We start from the raw sequence: 23,851 nt of genomic DNA on the forward strand, positions 1-23,851 counted from the left end.
GGGGGAGGAAGGGGAAAATGAGAGAAGGCAGAAGATGGGAGGATGGGAGGAAGGAAGGAAGGAGCAAAAGAAGGAGAAAAACGGTGGGGTCAGAGCTCCCTGAGCTTGGCAGATGTTTTACAGATGTCTCATGACCCATCTCTATAATATCAATGTTAGAAGGGAGTGGGGTTTGTGGGGAGGAGGGGGAGAAGGAAGAGGAATACTACTGTGGGGTCCTTGGTACTCTCTGAGCTTGGTGGTTTTTTTTGCAGATGTTTTGTTACCAAGCTTGATAATATCATCCATACTAGAAGAGAGTGGCTTTCCCAGTCAATGTTGGTGGAAGTGGTCGTGACCCTAACCCTAACCCTTGATAGTCAATCCTTCCTTCCTTCCTTCCTTCCTTCCTTCCTTCCTTCCTTCCTTCCTTCCTTCCTTCCTTCCTTCCTTCCTTCCTTCCTTCCTTCCTTCCTTCCTTCCTTCCTTCCTTCCTTCCTCCTCCCTCCCTCCCTCCCTCCCTCCCTTTTTTCCTTCCTTTCCACTTCAACCACATTTCTGCTGCACGTATTCATCTAGACACAAAGGAGACAAACGATACTTTTCCTTGTGTTCATAGGACATGATCCGAAACAAAGCAAGGAACACTCAAAACTGCGCCCTTCTGGAACAGGCCTACGCCATTGTTTCCGCACTCAACAGGCGAGCAGAGAACAACCTTCATATTTCTCTCATTGAGAACTACCCTGGAACTCTGGAAATATTAGGAGAGCCTATCCGGCAGGTAAATGAAAGCTAGGCGTCTCATTCACACATCTGCCTGCTAAGTTTCTTCCTCTTTCTGCTGAACCCCAAAATATGTTTTTCAATTAGACCCTGGTGATTTGGGGTGGATAAGTTCTTTTATCAAATTGTAATGAAGCTGCTCAAAGTCACATGACTGTGAGATTAAAAAGCTAGTTCATTCTAATGGTTAAGGAACCAGGCTAGAAACAAGAGGTCCGTGGGTTCTAGTCCCACCTTATGTATAACTTTGGGCCAATCATCAGGAATTGGTGAGTTTGGGCCAATCATCAGGAGTTGGTAAGTTCTAGTCCCACCCTAGCATGAAAACCTGCTGGGTTACTATCGGCCAGTCACCAGGAGATAACGAGTTCTAGTCCCACCTTCGGCACGAAGGCCAGCTGGGTGACTTTGGGGCAATCACCAGGTGTTGGTGAATTATAGTCCTGCCTTAGGTATGAAAGTTGGTTTAGTAACTTTGGGCCAATCCTTCTCTCTCAGCCCAGCCCACCTCATAGGGTTGTTGTTATGTGGAAAATAGGAGGAGAAGGTGTGTTGCATATGTTCGCCCTGTGAGTTATTTCTTCTTTGCAAAGAGGAAATCAGACTTTAAAATCCTTCCTTTCTTTTCAACAATTCTTGACGATTTGTAACAAATAACTCAAACTCTAATTATGACTGGAGATAAAGTCTGTTGCTCCAAAGGGCAGATCCAGAAGCAAAGGGTCAAAATTCTCACTAGATTATAATAGAACTTTCTGATGATGTGACTTATAAAGCCTGTGGAACTCCCTGCCACGTTTTGCTATTTTTTTTTCCCCAGGGACAGTTCATTGTGTGGGAAGGTGCTCCGGGGGCGCGTATGGCTTGGAAAGGACATAAGCGCCATGCCTTCCTCTTCAAGGGTTACCTGCTCGTGTGCAAGCCAAAACGAGACACGAAGATGGATACTTACAGCTATCTGTTCAAGAACATGATGAAGGTTGAATACGCCCTTCCTTAAGGGTTGTCTTTCTCTGGCTACTTTTTGGTATCTAACTAAAATGAGGTTAAGCTATCAGAACAATACTGAATTATCCATTGATGTACCTTTAGATACCTTAAATCTCACAGCAATGCAGCAGGTTGGATCTGGGGTTTAAGGCGTTAGGCTAGGAACTGGGAGATTGTGATTCCTAATTCTGCCTTAGGCATGAAAGTGTGTGGGTGAGTTTCGGGCGAATTGCCAGAAGAGAGTGAGTTCTACTACCAATTTAGGCACAAAAGCCAGCTGAGTGATTTTGGGTTAGTCCCTCTCTCTCAGCTCAGCCCATCTGAAAGGGTTGTTGTTGTGAAAATAAGGAGGAAGCATTAGGTACGTTTGCCACCTTGAGATATTTGTAAAAATAATAAAGATGGGAAATGGATGGATGGATGGGCGGGCAGATTGACTGACTTACTGACTGACTGACTACTATACAGGTAGTCCTCAATTTACGACCACAACTGAGTCCCAAATTTCCATTGCTAATCAAGATAACTGTCAAGTGAGTTTTGCCCCATTTTATAACCTTTCTTGCCACAGTTGTTAAGTGAATCCCTGCTGTTCTTAACTTAGTCACACAATTGATAAAGTGAATCTGCAACTGTTAGGAATCCATGCTAGTTGCCAAGCATCTTTTTTTTAAAAAAAAAAAAAAACAAGTTTTATTTTCAAGACAAACAATACATAAATACACATAAACACAAAACATAAAAGCATAAAAAATCTCTTTTCTGAAAGTTGCTTAGTCCCGGGTTAAAACTCTTGGTACAGACACAAATTCAAATTCATATTCATTTTACATACCATTTCATATCTTATTAACATTTTCAATTTTCTATATGACTTCTCCTCTCCTTTAAATTTTCTCAATTTTATTTTATTTTATTTATCTCCTCTCAATTCGTATCATAATATTTATTATTCTTTGTCTGTTCTATTCCAGCCAACCATTTATTTTTCTTCTTTAAAAAAAGAAGAAAGACTTCTCCTGTACACTATATGGAGTATGATGCCTTTATCTCTTTCCCCTATATTTATAATACTTAATATAAAACACATGACATACATTGGGATTCTGTCTGGTACATTCTAAAATTATACTATATTATCAAAAATAATACAAATCTATTCATTAGTATTGATATTCATTCATATCTTAAACGTTTAACTCATTGCTTTTCAATTAAATCACATACTTTTATGGGAGCCCTATTTTCCATAATTATCCCCCCCCACATCACATATTATAGCTCAATATTTCATTAAAATGTTCCCCTTCTTCTACTTCAAATCTCATTTCACAAAAATTTCACTAGTATACCATATTCTAATCATTAATATTAACAATCATTTATATCTTAAACATTTTATCCATTTCAATTAAATATCATGCCTTTGTGGGAACACTTATGCTTTCCAAAGATTATTACCCCCCCACATCACAATCTTGAATCATGTTTCATTACAGTACTCCCTTTTTCTTAACCAAAAATTTCACTAATTTATGTTAAATATTTTATCACATTTTAAGTTACATATTATTTCTAATTTTCTATGATTACTTCTAAATACAAGTATAAAAATGCAGTTTTATGTACCTTTCTAGAATCCCTTTAACAATAAGATTTATCCATTATCTCTAAAAAACTTTTGCTTCTTAACATCTTGCTCCCCACCATTAGGACTTCTCATCCCTTCCTTTCTCTCTTGCTTCTTCTTCTCCTTGTCCTCTTTAACCCCTTGTCTCTCCACCTCCCTTTTATTCTGCTTTCCCCTTTTCTGTTGTTTCTTAACATAATGTCCCCTTTTCACCTTATTCTTCTCTTTTTGGGCTGTTTTTCCAGATCTTAAAGACCTTTTTTCCTTTTTCTCTTGCTTTTTCCCTTCTCCAATCAAAGTCATTTGTTCATCAAAGATGGCTTCTTCTTCTTCTTTGTCCCCATCATCCTCATTCTGCTTCACATAAGTATAAACCACCATTTCTAAGTATTGAAAAATAGTGCCAAGACCATCTTCCCCTCCTTGTTTTTCTCTTTCATATTTTTGATATATAAGTTTCAATCCATCCATAGATGATGCCATTGTGTAGAGAAAAAGTTTTTCCAAACAACCACCCAGATGATTTAATCAGAAGTAATTTCCAAAGGTTCCAAAATCACCAAACAATCCAAACAGACTATTTCTTTTAGATACCTTCTTCTTCTTCACTTTCTCTTTCTGGGGTTAAAGTAATCACAAATCTTTTTCAAATATATTTTTGGAAGTTTTTTAATGTTTAACAACTCTTTGCAATTCTAGGCAATCTTCTCCTTATTTTCAAATTTTGCTCTAATTTTTTTCACTCTCCCTTCTCACTCACAGCCAAAAAGGTTTTTGTTTTTTTTTCCGCTGTCACTTTAGGAAGGAGAGTAGAACAAAGAAAAAACTTTCCCCTTTAGAGTATTCGCAGCTTGTAACTCTCACAAGGAACAATATATACTTAGCAGCCTTCAAGATTCCAGGTCACTTTCTCCCGTCTTGTCCCGGTTAGAAGCAACTTTCACTGTTCTTCCAGCTTTCTCCCTCCTGCACCTGCTTTCCCGGCTGCAGCTTTCTTCGTGGCGGCCATTGCTGACCGCCGTTCCTCCGCCTCAGGAAAAGAGGGTTTAGCCGGCTGGGGAGGGGGTTTGCGGCACCCCCAAACCCCTTGCCGGATCCCTCCTGTCTTCAGCTGCCTCTACGGGGCAGCTATATCCCCCAGATCCAAATGGATCGGGGGAACCTTGGCGGCGAACGCAGCAGGGATCGCGCGGTCGCAAATCCCTGCCGCCGCCGAAAGCTTGCAAACCGGAACTCGCCAAGCATCTAATTTTGATCATGTGACTAGGGATGCTGCAATGATCACGGGTGAGAAAAATGGCCCTATCCTAAGTCACTTCTTTCACTGCTATTATAATTTTAGACAGTCATTAAACAAACGGTTGTAAGTCAAGGACTACCTCTATAAGGACGTAAGATGTATTGCAAATGCGTGCCTGATGTTGGCTGGCTTGTAACCTTGGTTTTTTGGTTGCTCAGCTATCTCACATTGATGTGAATGACCTGATCGAAGGCGATGACCGGGCATTTGAGATCTGGCATGAACGGGAAGATTCGGTCCGGAAGTATCTCTTCCAGGCGCGCACCGTTATCATCAAAAACTCATGGGTGAAAGAGATCTGTAGTATTCAGCAACGGATCAGTCTCCCCGTATGGGGTGAGTAGAACTCAAGACTTCAGTTCTTCACATTTATTTTTTGCTGCTTTTGCATGCAGTGCTTTCTCTCTGAAGACTAGAACTCTATCGTCTCCTAGTGAATATCAAATCCGATTTTTTTCCTGCTTCAGATCCACCTGATTTTGAAGAGGAACTGGCAGATTGTACAGCAGAACTAGGTGAAACAGTCAAGCTAGCATGCCGAGTCACAGGAACCCCAAAACCGGGCATCACCTGGTATAAAGGTAAAAACCAGCCTCAGTTTCCCCCAAATTAAGGTCAGAAAGAAGTGGTAAATTTTTGAGCAGGGAGACTACTGGTAGTCCTCAACTTATAACCCCTACTGAGTCCAAAATTTATGTGGTTAAACAAGACATTTGTTAAGTGAGTTTTGCTCCATTTTATGACTTCTCTTGCCACAGATGTTAAGCAAATCACCACAACTGTTAAGTTAGTATTTATTTATTTATTTTTATTTATTTGATTTGTCAATCACTTACAAGATAATAGGTATAAGTATAAACATAGTTATGAATACATGAAATGGATACATATAAGAAAAATAAAGAAACAATAGGACAGGGATGATAGGCATGTTGGTGCGCTTATGCACGCCTCCTACAGACCTCTTAGGAAAGGGGTGAGGTCAATAGTAGACAGTCTAAGGTTAAAGTTTTTGGGGTTTGGGGAAGAAACCACAGAGTCAGGTAGAGTATTCCAGACATTGACCACTCTGTTGCTGACGTCGTATTTCCTGCAATCAAGTGTGGTGTGGTTTACCTTGAGTTTGTATCTATTGTGTGCTCTTGTATTGTTGTGGTTGAAGCTGAAGTATTCATTGACAGGTAGGACATTGCAATGTATGATTTTATATACTATACTTAGATCGGACTGAAGGCGGTGTAGTTCTAGGTTTTCTAGGTCTAGAATTTCGAGTCTGGTGGCATAAGGTATTCTACAACGAGTAGAGGAGTGGAGAACTCTTCTTGTGAAATATTTCTGGACTTTCTCAACAGTGTTAATTATCAGATACGTAATGTGGATTCCAGACTGATGAGCTGTATTCGAATATTGGTCTAGCAAATGTTTCGTATGCTCTAGTTATTAGTGTAATATTACCAGAGAAAAAGCTACGTAGGATTAGGTTAACAACTGTTAATGCCTTTTTGGCTATGTAGTTACAGTGGGCTCTAGCACTTAGGTCATTAGAGGTGAGTACTCCAAGAGTTTGTATCATCAAAAAGATCTTGACTGTTCAGCCTGTATTTTATTTTCTGATTTTTTTGCCAATATGTAAGACAGAGCATTTATTTGTTGAAATTTGAAGTTGCCATTTGCTTGACCATTCTGATACATAGTCAACGTCTTTTTGAAGAGTCGCAGTATTTTCTGTGGTGTTGAATAGCTTTACATCATCAGCAAAGAGAACACAGTTGCTCTTAATATATAAGAGAAACAATAGGACAGGGACGGTAGGCACGTTGGTGCGCTTATGCACGCCCCCTACAGACCTCTTAGGAAAGGGGTGAGGTCAATAGTAGACAATCTAAGGTTAAAGTTTTTGGGGTTTGGGGAAGAAACTACAGAGTCGGGTAGAGTATTCCAGACATTGACCACTCTATTGCTGAAGTCATATTTCCTGCAATCAAGTTTGGTGCGGTTAACATTGAGTTTGTATCTATTGTGTGCTCTTGTGTTGTTATGGTTGAAGCTGAAGTATTCATTGACAGGTAGGACATTGCAATGTATGATTTTATATACCATGCTTAAATCAGACCCGAAGACGGCGTAATTCAAGGTTTTCTAGTTCTAGAATTTCAAGTCTGGTGGCATAAGGTATTCTACAACGAGTAGAGGAGTGGAGAACTCTTCTTGTGAAATATTTCTGGACTTTCTCAATTGTGCTAATATCAGATATGTAATGTGGGTTCCAGACTGATGAACTGTATTCGAGTATTGGTCTAGCAAATGTTTTGTATGCTCTGGTTAGTAGTGTGATATTACCAGAGAAAAAGCTACGTAGGATTAGGTTAACAACTCTTAATGCCTTTTTGGCTATGTAGTTGCAGTGGGCTCTAGCACTTAGATCATTAGAGGTGAGTATTCCAAGGTCCTTTACAGAGCTTGGGTCATCAACAAGATCTTGACTATTCAGCTTGTATTTTATTTTCTGATTTTTTTGCCAATATGTAAGACAGAGAATTTATTTGTTGAGATTTGAAGTTGCCATTTGTTTGACCATTCTGATACATAGTCGAGATCTTTTTGTAGGGTAGCAGTATTGTCTGTGGTATTGAACAGCTTTACATCATCAGCGAAAAGAATGCAGTTGCTCTTAATATGATCACAGAGGTCATTTATGTAGAGTATGAAGAGAGTTGGTCCTAGAACACTGCCTTGGGGGACACCACTATTGACAGGTACAGAATTTGATAGGACGCTCCCTATTTTGACCATTTGTTGTCTGTTTGCCAGGAATGCTTCTATCCAGTTATTCAGTTGTCCAGAGATACCATAGGATTTTATTTTTAGGAGTAGTTTGTCGTGTACCACTGAATCAAAGGCTTTACAGAAGTCTATGTAGATTGAATCTATTGGTTTGCCCTGGTCGAGTTGTGTCGTCCATATGTTTTTGCAGTGTAAGAGTTGCAGATTACAGGATAGTTTTTTTCCGAAACCAAATTGTTTATTGGAGAGTAGGTTGTTTGTCTCTAAGTGGAGGATGATGGATTGGTTAATAATTGATTCCATGACTTTACAGGTGACGCAGCATAAGGAGATTGGTCTGTAATTTTCAACTAGGCTTGGGTCTCCCTTTTTGAAGATGGGGATGACTGTGGCTTGTGACCATAGGTTAGGCAAGGAGCTGGTCCTGAAGGATTTTTCAAAGATTATGCTTAGAGGTTTGGCTATGGCAGTGGATAGCTTTCTTAAGAAGTAGGCACATATTCCATCCGGTCCAATAGATAGAGATGGTTTTAGGTTGCGTAGTGCTTTTTCAACATTGTCTTCTGTAAAATCGATATGTATTAGATCATTGTAGTTATCTGTGGTTCAGCTAGGAAATACTGGGCATGATCCATTGCTGTTTACAAATACTGAGCCGAAGAATGTGTTAAAGATGTTGGCTTTAATGGTGTCGTCGTTGCAGTCTTTACCATCAGGTCCTATCAAGGGTGGGATGGACCTTGAGTCTTTTAGTTTGTTGTTTACAAAATTGTAGAAAGCACTGGTGGAATTGGTGCTTAGAAGGTTTTCCTCTTGTTTAATGTGATAATTGGTGCATTCGGTCTTCCCTATTTGCTTGTCAGAAGGTCACAAAAGGGTATCAGATGACCTCAGGATACTTTGACCATCATAAATATGAGTCAGTTGCCAAGAGTCGGAATTTTGATCATGTGACCCGGGGGGATGCCGAAATAGTCGTAAGTGTGAAAAACGGTCATGAGTTACTTGTTTCAGTGCCGTTGTATCTTTGAACGGTCACTAAATTAAAATCTGTAAGTTGAGAACTGCCCATAAAGCCTTGTTGACTAATTTACCAGTTATGCAATCATGACAGATAAATATTTCCTTTAATTTTGTTTCTGCTTATCACTTCTCGAAGGTACTTGTTGATGGTCTAATGTACAGGTAGTCCTCAACTTACGACCATAATCGAGCACAAAATTTCTCTTGCTAAGTGAAACATTTGTTGGGAGTTTTGCTCCATTTTACGACCATTCTTGCCACCATTGTTAAACCACTGCTGTTGTCAATGCTGAACCACTGCTGTTGTCAATTTAGTAACATGGTTGTTAAGTGAATCTGGATTTCCCCATTGACTCTGCTTGTCAGGTCCCAAAAAATGATCACATGACCCTCCCTCCCCCCATGACACTGCGACCCTTGTAAATATGAACCAGTTGCCAAGCGTCTGAATTTTGGTCATGTGACCATGAGAGTGCTGCAATGGTTGTAAGTGTGAAAAACAGTCATAAGTTACTGTTGTAACAGAATGGTCACTAAGTAAACTATTGTAAGTCAAGGACTGCCTGTATATTCTTCATCTCCCTTTTCCCATCTTTATTTCCCAGTAATAATACTGTATTGTAGTGTATGCTAATGTTAACATGAATGTATCTTTTTTTAAATAAAGTTTTATTAAGTAAATTATTAAAAACATTGGATGTGATACAATCATCCCAACAATCCTGTTTATCATACATATTATGGCATAGAATACATATTTTATATATATTTGTACATTTATACATCTATACATTTATACAATATTTTCCAATTCTAATCATCCGTTCTGCCAACCCTATTCTCTTTTGATTCTAGATTCTTCTTTTTTCCCACCATTGATAGAATTTATCCCATACTTTATCGTATTCTATCTTGTCTATCTCTTTCATTTCCAAAGTTAATTTATTCATCTTAGCGAATGTCCATTTCTTTTTTATTACATCACTTTCATCGGGAATTTCTTTGTCTTTCCATTTTTGAGCAAAGGCTAACCTTGCTGCCATAATCACATGTATTATTAAATAGATCTCCTCTTGGTTGTATTTTTCTGTTATAATTCCTAGTAGAAATATTCTGGTTCATATTCCACTTTATGCCCTAACCATGAACGTATCTTGCTGGTCAGCTGTTAATTGAAGGATATTAAGAATATTAATTATAGCGTAAGAACGACACAGAATAAAACAGAAGAATGCCTGCAGAACGAAGATATTATCTATCTATCTATCTATCTATCTATCTATCTATCTATCTATCTATCTATCTATCTATCTTTGGTTATTCGGGTTTTCTCCCACGTAAAATTGGAAGTATCTAGGCGACGTTTCGATGAAGTCTCATTCATCATCTTCAGGCTTGTGTCTTCGGCTTTGTGCTTCTCAGAGTAATGTGAGCTTGCAGCTGCTTCTTCCTTTTAAAAATCCCCCAGCAACTAAGACTAACCAGAGCACAACCAAGCCCGCACCTGAACAGAACACACCCCCAGCCAATCAGAACACAGCCAACCCCCCAACCAATCAGAACACAGCCAAACCCCAACCAATCAGAACACACCCCCAGCCAATCAGAACACAGCCAAGCCCCCACCCAATCAAGTCACACCCCACTAGCAGTTAAAAGGAAGAAGCAGCTGCAATCTCACATTACTCTGAGAAGCACAAAGCCGAAGACAGAAGCCTGAAGATGATGAATGAGACTTCATCGAAACGTTGCCTAGATACTTCCAATCTTACGCGGGAGAAAACCGAATAACCAAAGATCCACATACAAATACCCATGAGAACCTCAGAAAAAAAATATATATATATATATATATATATATATATATATATATATATATATATATATATATATATATATATATATATATATATATAAAATTGTGTATATATATATATAGTGTGTGTATATATATATATATATATATATATATATATATATATATACACACACACACACACACACACACACACACACACACACACACACACACACACACATATATATATATATATATATATATATATATATATACACAATTTTATATATACAATTTTATATATACAATTTTATATATATAATTATATATATATGTCCTTGATCATCCATTGAGTGACCATTCAAAGTAACAATGGTGTAGAGAAAAGTGATTTATGCCCGGTCCTCGCATTTATAACCATCGCAGCCTCAAATTGTCAAAATTTGGGCACTTGGCAACCAGCTTGCTTTTTTAATGGCTGCAATGTCCTGGGCTCACACAATGACCATTGGGGATCTTCCCAGCTGGCTTCCAGCAAGCAAAGTCAATAGAAGAAGCTGGCTTCTCTTAATGACCACGTGATTCACTTAACGATGGCAGGGATTCCCTGAATATCCATGGCAAAAGAAAGAAAGAAAGGTTGTAAAATTGGTCCCAACTCATGTAACGACTACATTCCTTAATGAGGTGCGTTCTAGTCATAAATCAAGGATTACCTGTTGTTAAAATAAATAAAGGGAATCCGTTTTACAATCCTATTTAACTCTGAATCCAGCCCTATGTTCACCAAAGGCTGCCTTTTGCTTTGCAGATGGGAAGCCGGTCGAAGTGGATCCCCACCACATCATCATCGAAGATCCTGATGGATCCTGCACATTGATCCTTGATAATCTGACCGGAGTGGATTCAGGGCAATATCTGTGCTATGCATCTAGTCCAGCTGGCAGTGCCAGCACCCTTGGGAAAATTCTCGTCCAAGGTACAAGCACTACACAAAGACACACGCACAGGAAACCTTGAAAGTCCAGAGAGAAGTACCTAACATCTTTCATCGCTCCACACACTGGTCCTACTCCCACAAGGCATCCAATCAGCTAGCGGGGCTTTTGGGGTGCGATGAGAAAACAAAGGAAGAGGTGGTTGTTACACAACACAACAAAATGCATCACATGAGAGTCCCTACAAAGCAACTGTGCAAAGGAAGGAAAGATAATAAACCCACTTTAAAAATGGGATCAAAAAAAGAGAGAGAATTGTGTTCTCTCTAAGGTTTGGTGGAAGAGGTATTGATATAATGAGGGCCAGTTTGGTCTAGTGATGAAGGTGCCAGGCTAGAAACGGGGAGATTGTGAATTCTAGTCCCATCTCTTTAGACAGGAAAGTTGGCTGGCTGTCTTTGGGCCAGTCACCAGGAGACTGGGAGTTCTAGTCCAAAGCCAGCTGGGTGACTTTGGTCCATTTGCTTTCCCGTCTCAGAAACAAGGTTGCTGTTGTGGAGAATATAGGAGGAGGAAGGTATATTGGACATGTTCTCTGCCTTGAGTTATTTGTAAAAACAATAAAGGTGGGATGTAAACAAACATAAACAAACAAACAAATGTCTCTTGGATGTACCATGTTTCTGGATGCCATGTGGGTTTAGAAGTGTATTTAACTTACTCCTCTCTCTTTTCACAAAGCTTACAACCTCCTCATGGTATATTTTAATTTCCAGTGCCTCCTCGGTTTGTGAACAAGATGAAACACGCCTATTATGCCAGTGGCGAAGATGCACAGTTTACTTGCACCATTGAAGGAGCACCATACCCCCAAATCAGGTAAGGGAATAATCAAGCCCTTGCTCCGTAGCATTTTTGAATAGGACTTTCTAGCCTACAAAGGCTTATTTTACGGGAAGTCCTCTACTTACAATCACAATTGGGACCTGAATTTTTGTGGCTAGGCCAGATGGTTGTTAAACAAATTGTCCCTGATTTTATGACCTTTTTCTCCAGGGTTGTTAAAAGAATCATTGCAGTTGCTAAATGAATCACACTGCTGTTAAGTGAATCTGACTTCCTCCATTTAATTGCTTGTTAGAAATTGGAAGGTCACAAATGGTGATCATGTGATCTCCAGGCCCTGCAACTGTCATAATCATCCTGCTGGTTTCCAAAAGCCTGAATTTTGATCATGTAACCGTGGGAACATTACAATGTTCATAAGGATGAGGATCAGTCGTAAATTACCTTTTTCAGTGCTGTTGCAACTTTGAAGGGTGGTTAAGGAACGGTTGTAAATTGAGGACTACCTGTACGTTCTGAAAGCTGTTTTCAAAAGAGGAGGAGAACCATGTAGAGATAATAATTATTGTTGCTTCCAATTTTTACTTTTTCATGTCTTACTGTGTCCTACTCTGTGAATAGGTAAGACACAAAAGAGTAAAAATCTGTATTTTTTGTATTGAGCCAATCACTGGGAAACGGTGAGCTCCACCGTGTCTTAGGCACGAAAGCCAATTGGGTGAAGTTGGCCAAACCGGCCCCCCAATATATCAATGCCCTCTTCTGTAAATCTGTATTTCCTTCCTTCCCCTCCCTCCCTCCCTCCCCTCCCTTCTCTTCCTCTCCCTTCCCATCCCTTCCTTTCCTCTTCTCTTTTTCCCCCTCCTCATTCCAGGTGGCATAAAGATGGGAACCTCCTCACCGATCCAAACAAACACCAGAGCTTCAGTGAGCCACGAAGTGGCGTGATTGTCCTGGTTATCAAAAATGCCTGTGAGGATGATGAAGGTCTCTATGAGTGTGAGGTGAGTTTCTCTGTCTCTTTTTTTCTTAAGTTGTTATGAGACAGGAACTTCTCCATAAAATATCTGGGCCAAAGACCCACCGCACATCTGCTGGGCAAGTCCGGCTGTTCTGTTAAGACATCCTGAGCAGGGATGGCATCCGACCGGTATAACTCCCGGTTGTGTTGCTCTGCATCGTGTGCGCATGCGCGAGTCACGCGAGTGCAATTTACGACTTGCTGAGCTGCCCGGACAGCTGAACAGCGCTGCGTGCAAGTACGCAGCGGTTGAAGCACCACTTTTTTTCCTGCTTTTTCAACCGCAGCTGTGTCATGCAAAGCAGCTGCGGTTGAAAACACAGGAAATAAAGGTCAGGTAAGAGCCCAGGCAGGCGGGTAGGCCAAAACAGCAGCAGACATAGAACCGGTTCTATGTCTGCTTTCTGTTTGCTGCTTTTCATAGCAACCAGTTCTACAGAAGTGGACAGAACCAATAGAATCCCACCCCTGATCCTGAGTTGCCTAAGTCCAACTTACACAAACAAGTGTTGGAAGGAAAATCCATTTGGTTCAGTTCCAAGCTGGGAGAAAGACACTGGAATAAAATGGAGGCTGGAGGCTGATTGGAAAGAAAGGACCATTTATTGGTGAACGGAACCACATAGACAGTGTGCAGTTCTGGGTCAGCTGAACAACTAGCTTTTTTTGAACATGGACTTTTATACAGTTTTTATAACATTTTGTAATCTGGAAGCTTGCTTTGTGTGTTTTTATTATTTGATTCATTTTACTTGTTTCACGAAGGCTCGTGATGGGTCTTAATTATTACTTCCTTGATCTTAATCCTGTAAGGCATCTGTAATTGATTTTATCCTCTTATCTATTGCCTCTGAGCTGTCTTTCATAATGGACCAATATTGTTCCCACAATTCTTAATGAATGTCCTCCCTATCTCTAATCTTAATTGTGAAAGATGTTTGTGAATAAATTGACCGAGTCTTTCTGAATAGATTACCAAATCTACATTTCTAAAAGCTGGTCTCCTCAGTTTCTGCTTGGAGAAAGGAGACTGAAGCTGGTTTCTGTCCCCTTTAAGGGCATGTTTCTCCATTTCTCCCTTTGGGGGAATATAATATTCTGCTTCTTTTAATATTCCCCAAAATATTTCATTCTTCTAGGAGGGTGGGTGGGTGGGTGCTGACTTTCTTCACAAGCTAACAAAAAACAACTAATTAAGGAATCACCAAGAACATTCCCATCAACACCGACAGGGTAAGCCACAGTATATAAAATGAGTCCCTTCTAACACTGAAGATGTTACTTAGTTGAGTCATGAAACACCAAAAAAACCACCAAGCTGAATGGTTTTTTTTCCGTGCCTTTAGAACTTTGAAAGATCACTAAACAAACTGTTGTAAGTCGAGGACTACCTGTAACTGGTGCAAGCCAGTTAAAATGAGATACAACTTAGAAGTAAAGAGAAATTAATCAATAATTAACTAATGGAATAGCTTTCCTCTTGGAATTGTGGGTGCTCCATCACTGGAGGTTTTCAAAAATAGACTGGACAACCATTTGACCGGGATAGCAATAGCACTTAGACTTATATATCGCTTCACAGTGCTTTATAGCCCTCTCTAAGCGGTTGACAGATTCAGCGTCTTGCCCCCAACGATCTGGGTCCTTATTTTACTGATCTTGGAAGGACAGAAGACTGAGTCAACCTTGAGCCGGGTGATATTCGAACTCTCAAATTGCAGGCAGTTCACAATCAGCAGAATTAATTGCAGTACTGCATTCTAACCACTCCGCCACCATGGCTCATACGGTATAAGTTCTCCTGCTTTGAACAGGGATTGGACTAGAAGACCTCTGAGGTCCCTTCTGGAGTTATGATTCTATGTCCCACACAAAGTGATTCCTTATACAGGTAGTCTTCAACTTACAACCATTCATTTACTGACTGTTCAAAGTTACAAGGGCACTGAAAAAAGTAACATGGCTATTTTTCACACCATTGTAGCATCCCCAGAGATATGTGGTCAAAATTCAGACGCATGGCAACGAACTCGTTTATGCAGTGTCCCGGGGCCATGTGATCCCCTTTTGCAACCTTTTGATAAACAAAGTCAATGGGAAAGCCAGATTCACTTAACAACCAGGTCACTAACTGAACAAATGCAGGGATTCACCTAACAACTGTGGCAAGCAAGGTCATAAAATAGGGCAAAACTCATTTGACAAATGTCTCAATCACACAAATGTTGGGCTCGATTGTGGTTGTAAGTCGAGGACTTTCTGTATAGAATTGAGAAGAACCACCTAGAGTTGGTTTTTCTTTTTCATCTGAAATCCACACACGTTCTTACTAGCGTTGTCAACTTGTCTTCAGTTAATAAACAGGTTGGGGACCGCGAAGGGAGGCGCCCACCTTTACCGTCAAACTGCAGCAGCCTTGGCTCCGGAGAAGAGACCTGAGCAAGCGATCACAATAGAAGGTAGGGCCTTTTGTTCTGCTCTCTCTCACAATGGGGTTAATTCAGGATGACTAATTGTGGCTAATTAAGGACTGAATGGCTGCATTCAGAATTAAGGACTGAATGGCTGCATTCTGCACTCAGAAGATGTGGCATTCCTGTTTGATGTTGGGACTGGGTTAGTGATTGTGTTTGCATTGTTGTTGTTTTGTGGTGGGAGAGATCCAGGTCTATGACTTCCTGCTCGAGCAGAGGTTTGGACTAGAAGATCTCCAAGATCCTGTTATTCTATGTTCTATCTAGACTGATTGCAGGTCTCCTCGGGGTGGTGTATCCACAGAAAAATCACCTAGTAAGACTACACAAGTTGAAAAGAACACTATCAGTTGTTCAGTACCCACAACAGTGGTGTGATCCAGATGAAGAACTTCTTATAATTATTCAAATTTTATTTTACGATCCCACAAATTTGCTCTCCTAGTCTTCCAGAGGTTAGCAATAACTAAGGTTCTTCTTCTGTTCAGATCTTAAATTGGATGAAATAGAATTTGTATATACAATATTTTTTATTTATATCCTGCCTTTATTATTTTTACAAATAATACTTTCTTCCTCAACAACAACCCTGTGAGGTGGGTTGAGTTGAGAGAGAGAGAGAGGGACTGAGCCAAGTTACTCAACCGGACCAAGAAGAAGGGCTTTCTCTCGGTGGCTCCTCCCTGTTACTTGAAGAACCATCTTTTCCCAGTTACGTGCACCTGAACTACTGGAGTGGAGAGCTGGAGATGCTATGGGCTCCCTCTCTTGAGGAGGTCCATCAAGTGAGACCCAGAAGAAGGGCCTTCTCCATGGTGGCTCCATCCCTGTTATTTGAAAGACTGTCTTTTCCCAACTACATTCACTCACCCCACTGGAGCAATGAGGAAGGGGATATTACTGGTTCCTTATCTTAAAAGGATCCATTTGGTAGGAGCCAGAAGAAGGCCCTTCTCCATGGTGACTTCCTCCCATCTTCTCCCAGTCATATCCACCCAACCCACCAGAACAGGGAAGTGTTATGGGTCCCTTCTCTGAGGGAGGTCCATATGGTAGGACCTTCTCAATGGTGGCTCCCTCTCTGTGGAACATCATCCATGTGAAGATAGATACCAATAGATACAGATGATAACATCTACCAAGTCTTCTACTGAATTGAGAGTATCTTTTTTTTAGTGATTGTGAAATGCAGGTTGTATGACCTACTACACACAGTCTAATCATGCAGTGGATACAGTAGGTTCTTGAGTTTCTAGGTATTACTAATTCGGGGTGGGGGTTAGGATTTGCTTCTGCGACAAATGTGGAATTAAATTATTTGTGAAGGGTAAAGTATTCTTGATATTGTGAAATTGGGTGTTTGCAAAGGGTGGAGGGGACACCTGAATTGTGATATTGTCATGTACTTGACTTAAGCATGTACAGCAGAGGTTATGAAACAATGGCATCACAACGTGGCATCATTTGGACATTTTCAAGGTTTGTGTTGTGTGCCACTAGTGGGCGATTCACAGTTATCCTTGGCAAAGAGGAAGCGTGGTTTAAAAATAATTCCTTTCTTTTCAGCTGACAGTTTGTTAGAGGTCTCACACTGATATTTATTTGCACCCCACTATTATTCCTTTTATAAATAACTCAAGGCAGAGGACATATCTGATACATTTTCCTTCTCCGATTTCCCCAAACAACCCTGTGAGCTAGATTGGGCTAGAAAACAGCCTTTCATACCTAACACAGAACTAGAGCTCACTGTCTCCTAGTAAATGGTCGAAAGTCATCCAGCCTGCTTTCTTGGCTAAGGCGGGTCTAGAACTCACCATCTTCTGATGAGTGGCCCCAAATCCCCCATCTGGCTGTCATGGTTAATGTGGAACTAGAAAACGGTTCCTGGTGATTGATCCAAAACCACTTAGCAAGCTTTCATGCCTAAGGAGGAATTAGAACTCACAATCTTCTGCTTTCTATCTGGTGATCACTAGACCAACCTGACTATTTCAGATAAAATAATTCATTGTATTTAGGAAATTAATCTTTTTAACTGAGTCTGTTTTTGTAGTTTATGCTTGAACTGGACATTTGTCTGAAATCTTATAGGGTTTTCCGCTTGGGTTTGGACTAGAAAACCTCCAAGGTCCCTTCCAACTCTGATTCTGTTATTTTATGTGGCAAGTCTGATTCCTGAAAACATTATTTTTTTTCACTTGTAGTGACTAAACTGGAAATTTAAATTTATTTATTTATCTATATATACAGTATAAAAGTGAAATACCACTCAAGCATCATCACAAAATCTCCAGAACTATAAAGCCTACAAACCTGAAATTTGGCACGTATGTTCCTCTTGGCTTCTAGGGGCTCACTAAGAAAGGATTTTTCGAAACGACCATCGGAGCATTAGTATTTCCTGTATTATTCTTAACACAATCTGATGCTAAGGAGTTCTACTCCCCCTCCCCACCTGAAAAGAAATCTGTTCCAAATGCAAAACACAAGCAGAGGAGAGGAGTTTCAGTTTCAGAGCAGCAAGTAGCTTTAGTACAGAACAGTTGAGCTAAGCCACGCCCAGGCTCCTTGCTGTCTCCTCGCTCACACAGAAAATACTGCTTCAAGTTTCCATGTTTCAGTTTCCAAACAGTCCTCAATTCTCTCACACACTGATAGGATGCTAACCGGATGAATACAATGGATGCTGGTAGGCAGTGGCACAATTTTTTTCCCTTATTTTCTTCCCCAAAACTAACCGGATCACATAGTTTCATAGCAAAGCACGGGTATAGAGCTAGTATATTATACAAATTTAATTTAAATTTAAAATACAGTTCCTTGTAAATTTCTTATCCGTGTTTTAGAAAGATGCCTGCGTTCTTCTAATAATACTCTGTGATGGAATTAATTTAAAATTTCTTTTAAAAGTGACCTGTGGTTTTGTCAATTAAGAGATCAATAAATATTGGTGTAATTTGGATGCCTGTACCATGCAAATGGCATTTTGCTTTTGAAGGGGAAATGGACAGGAAAGATAATAAAGCCAGTTTGAATACCATCTTCTCTGCTTATTGAAGAATTTAATTTTGTTTTATTGCGTCTCATCGGCCTATATTATTTGAATTTTGCTAGCCTATCATATTAATTGCTAAAGGTTGGAGCAATCAAACTCCAGAGCTTTTAACCTGCTTTGCAATGCTCAATGAGGTTAAAATATCAGAAGCATCGTTTCTTTTTTTGAAAGGGTTCTAAAAATGTAAAAAATGGCTAGCACAATGCTAATTTTTTTTTGGTTATAATTCGGATTGAGTAAATCCTTAGATTCTCTGTTACAAGGCCACATAAACCTTTTATTTTTTTAAGAAAGCAAATGAGGTTAAAAAATTGCAGTGTGATAAAGTGAATTTTATTCCTCCTAGGACATGTGGAACACAGTTTTATTAAAGCAAGACTTACAAACTGGTTTATTTTAATGCACTTAAGAAATTCATAGAGAAGGAATGCAAATGCTCAGATTTCTTGCAATTCTGGAGCTGATTTGTTAAATGAAAAAGTTTGCTGAACTTTGTTTATTTGTGTCAGAAGCCTCACAATTAAAATAAGACATACTATATCTATATGACATAAAATTTAAAATATAAGATTAAAATACAGGTAGTCTTTGACTTATGACCACAATTGAGCCCATAATTTCTTTTGCTCAGTGAGACATTTGTTAAGTGAGTTTTGCCCCATTTTACGATCTTGCTTGCCACAGTTGTTAAGTGGATCACTGCTAATGTTAAGTGATTAACAGCTGTTAAGTGAATCTGGCTTCCCCATTGACTTTGCTTCTCAAAAGGTCACAAGCGGGGATCACATGACCCTGGGGCACTGCAACCGTCATAAATATGAGACAGTTGCCAAGAATCTGAATTTTGATCTGGTGGCTTTGGAAGTGCTGCAAGAGTCATAAATGTGACAAATGATTATAAGTCTGTAAACATTATTATAATATATTATAATAATATATTATTATATTTATAATATATTATTAGAAGTGTTGTAAACATTGATTACAAGCTCTGTAAAGGACCTTGGAATACTCATCTCCAATGATCTAAGTGCTAGAGGCTACTGTAATTACATAGCCAAAAGGCATTAAGAGTTGTTAACCTAATCCTGCGTAGCTTTTTCTCTGGTAATATCACACTAGTAACTGAAGCATACAAAACATTTGCTAACCAATACTCAAATACAGCTCATCAGTTTGGAACCCACATTACATAACTGATATTAGCACAGTTGAGAAAGTCCAGAAATATTTCACAAGAAGAGTTCTCCACTCCTCTACTCGTTGTAGAATACCTTATGCCACCAGACTCGAAATGCTAGACCTAGAAAATCTAGAACTACACCGCCTTCGGTCCAATCTAAGTATAGTATATAAAATCATACATTGCAATGTCCTACCTGTCAATGAATACTTCAGCTTCAACCATAAGAATACAAGAGCAAACAATAGATACAAACTCAAGGTTAACTGCATCAAACTTGATTGCAGGAAATACGACTTCAGCAACAGAGTCGACAACGTCTGGAATACTCTACCTGACTCTGTGGTTTCTTCCCCAAACTCCAAAAACTTTAACCTTAGACTGTCTACTATTGACCTCACCCCTTTTCTAAGAGGTCTGTAGGGGGCGTGCATAAGCGCACCAACGTGCCTACCGTCCCTGTGCTATTGTTTCTTTTATTTTTCTTATATGTACCCATTTCATGTATTCATAATTATGTACATATATACCTATTACCTTGTAAGCGATTGACAAATAAAATAAATAAAAATAAATAAATAAAAGTCACTTTTTCAGTGCCATTGTAACTTTGAGTGGTCGTTAAATAAACTGTTCTAAGTTAAGGACTATCTGTATATACAAATTAAATAGATCTTGCCCAAAAAATGTAGGGAATCAAAGCTTTTTTTTGGAGTTGATGGTTATACAATGTTTCATTCCTTTCAAACATTGTATTTTTCCCATGATATGTTATCTTTGCTCACAAATGTGAGATTTGGCAGATTGCAAGTCCACGGAAACCCCATGTCATAGGTAGCCCTCGACTTACAACCATTCGTTTAGTGACCATTCCAAGTTACAATGGCACTGAAGAAAGTGACTTACAACCAGCCCTCGTTCTTATGACTGTCATAACATCTTCACAGTCATGTGATCAAAATTTGGGCATTTGACAACTGGCATGTACTTATGATGGTTGCAGTGTCCTGGGGACATCTGATCCCCTTTTGCGACCTTCTGAGAAGGAAAGTCAGTGGAGGAGCGAGATTCATTTAACAACTACGTGATTCGCTTAACAACCATGGAAATTCACTTCACAACTGGAGCAAAAATAAAGATAATAAAATTGGGTCATATTCATGTAACAACTGCCTCACTTAGAGAAGAATATTCTAGTCTCAACTGTGGTCGTAAGTCGAGGGCTACCTGTATTTAAGAATGAGTGGAATGTTACTGAAAAAAATAATAATGAAAAAAATAATCGTGCCCTATTCAGCATAATAATCCACTAAATCCTGGTGTTTGGCTTTGCTTAATTTCTGTTTCGGAAACATACGCTATACACTAAGTATAATAAAACTAAGAGAGAGATTATCACTGGCCAGTTTCAGCCCTTATAAAAATTTGGAATATTTTATTCAACCTGTTTTGCTTTCATCTAAAATAATACCAGGGCTACTGAGATTTTCTTACAGGTTTTACAGTGTTTCCTAAAACCCAGCATCCTCGTTAAGGAGTTTAAAAAGTCAAGATGTTATCCTTGATAGGGCAATCAAAGCATTTTTATTTATTTTGCATTTGTCAAAAGGAGCAGGGTTTCAGTGAGGTGGTCATGGCCAATAAATTGACACACACCCCGCCCCCCGCAGAGATATCCCAGTTTTTAAGTGCCTTTCTGGCCCAGACAGGAGAATTTGAACATATCCTATCGAACATGATTTAAACGGAGACATTATTTGCATACAGGTAGTCCTCAGCTTATCATTTAACAGTCCATTTAGTGACCATTCAAAGTTACAGAGGCACTGAAAAAAAGTTATATAAGAGCGTTTTTCACATTAAGACCATTGCAGCATCCCCATGATCGTGTGATCAAATTCGGACGCTTGGCAACTAACTCGTATTTATGATGGTTGCAGTGTCCCGGGGGGTCATGTGATTCCACTTTGGTGATCTTGTGACGAACAAAGTCAATGGGGAAGCCAGATTCATTTAACAACCATGTGGGTATCTTAACCACTGCAGTGATTCCCTTAATCATTGTGGGAAGAAAGGTCATAAAGAAAGGCAAAATCCATGGAGGAACTGTTTCGCTTAAACAACAGAAATGTTGGGCTCAATTGTGGTTGTAAGTTGAGGATTACCTGTATTTGTTTATTCAACTTGGCCTTTATTTTCCTGCTATCTATCCTGCTTTTTTTTAAAAAACACAACACACACTTTTTTCTGCCTGTAAAGTTAGCAGAGTTAACTTTAGTGGGTTCACTTGAGCCTCTTGGTTTCCACGTTCTTTGACCTACACAGTTCATTTAGTGATCATTTGAAGTTATGATGGCACTGAAAAAAGGGACTTAGGAGCGTTTTCATAATTATGACCATTGCAGCAACTGACTCATATTTATTACAGTTGCAATATCCCAGAGTCACGTGATCCCCTTTTGCAAACTTCTGATCAGCAAAGTCAATGGGGAAGCGAGGTTCACTTAACGACCATGTTATTAACTCATCACCTGCAGTGATTCACTTAACAACTGTGGCAAGAAACATTGTAAAATTGTCACTTAGCAAATGTTTCATTTAGCAACAGAAGTATTGAGCCCAGTTTTGGTTGTAAATTGAGGACTACCTGTTACCCCCATTTTGAAAGGTATTATAGCGTGCTGTCTTCTTTTTTCAGAAAAATAATTCTAGCGGTTGTTAAAATTGTTGCTTTGGCTTTACTGCAAAGACATGGAAAAGACCTTGATAGAAAGTCCTCAATTAATATACTAATGGCATGTTTAAAAGACACACAACGCAACGCCTTTTTTCACAATGGCAAATGTCTGAATGGAAATGCTTTTGAAGCAGATGAAAATCTAATGTGGAAAGCAACTGGGACATAATGACAGGTAGTCCTCGACTTACAGCTGTGCATTTAGCAACAGGTCCTTGTACTAATGACCATTGCAGCCTCCTCGCAATCACATGGTCCAAATTTGGCATTTGGCAACCCGATCACGATTTGCAAAATCAATGGGAAAAGCCGGATTTGCTTAACAATTGCGGTGATTCACTTAGCAACTGTGGCAAAAAAAGGTTGTAAAATCAGGTGTGATTTGTTTAACAACCACCTAATTCAGCAAACAAAATCATGGGTTGTAAGTCGAGGACTACCAGAATGCCAAATCAACAATTGTAATATAGGTGCCCTGACATTTCGAGCTGTACGTATTAGTGAAGCAGCCTTGTATTGTGATCCACAAATCACTTAAGATGCTGATTATTTATTGTTTATTTCTTGCTTAGTATGATCTTTCCTTTCCTTTCCTTTCCTTTCCTTTCCTTTCCTTTCCTTCCTTCCTTCCTTCCTTCCTTCCTTCCTTCCTTCCTTCCTTCCTTCCTTCCTTCCTTCCTTCCTTCCTTCCTTCCTTCCTTCCTTCCTTCCTTCCTTCCTGCTCCACTTTGTGCTTCCTTAACAAGTAGAGACTTGCACAACAAAAACGAAATCTACAAATTTGGGGTCAGGACGCTGCATACTGAGTCACGAAACAAGCACAAGGTTTCCAATTTGAACCGTTTCACATTCAACACAGATAGTCCTCAACTTAAAACCATTTGTTTAGAGACCGTTCAAAATTACAACAGCTCTGAAAAAAATAACTTATGACTGTTTTCCACATGGCCATTACAGCATCCTTATGGTCACATGATCAAAATTTGAACACTTGGCAACTGATTCATATTTATGACAGTTGCATTGTCCTGAGATAGAGTGATCCCCTTTTGCGACCTTCTGACAAGCAAAGTTAATGGGGAAGCCAGATTCACTTATTAATCATGTCACTAACTTAAAAACTGCAATTCGCTTAACAACTGTGAAAAAGATGGTCATAAAATGAAGCAAAACTCTTTGCGATAACAATTTAACACTTAACATCTGTTTTGCTTGGCAACATAAATTTCGGACTCAATTATGGTCGTAAATTGAGGACTACCTGTATTATGAGCATAAAACATTTATTTCATATTTAACATAAG

The 23,851-nt window shown here is 39.3% G+C and overlaps 1 protein-coding gene across 3 annotated transcripts in view; it reads left to right on the plus strand.

The window, feature by feature from the left end:
• The window catches only part of OBSCN (obscurin, cytoskeletal calmodulin and titin-interacting RhoGEF), a 257,509-nt gene that overhangs the window by 171,674 nt on the left and 61,984 nt on the right, over positions 1–23,851 (plus strand). For all 3 annotated transcript variants that reach the window (XM_087947096.1, XM_087947097.1, XM_087947098.1), the window contains 8 exons: positions 599–763; positions 1,586–1,744; positions 4,844–5,021; positions 5,153–5,266; positions 11,102–11,269; positions 12,005–12,107; positions 12,949–13,078; positions 15,449–15,554. In XM_087947096.1, the coding sequence (XP_087803222.1) occupies positions 599–763; positions 1,586–1,744; positions 4,844–5,021; positions 5,153–5,266; positions 11,102–11,269; positions 12,005–12,107; positions 12,949–13,078; positions 15,449–15,554 (1,123 nt within the window). The remainder of the gene's footprint in view (positions 1–598; positions 764–1,585; positions 1,745–4,843; positions 5,022–5,152; positions 5,267–11,101; positions 11,270–12,004; positions 12,108–12,948; positions 13,079–15,448; positions 15,555–23,851) is intronic.

Source organism: Notechis scutatus, chromosome Z (genome assembly GCF_049901735.1).
Source record: "Notechis scutatus isolate UNSWTSFEM ecotype Mainland chromosome Z, rNotScu1.2, whole genome shotgun sequence".
NCBI classification, from domain to species: Eukaryota; Metazoa; Chordata; class Lepidosauria; order Squamata; family Elapidae; genus Notechis; species Notechis scutatus.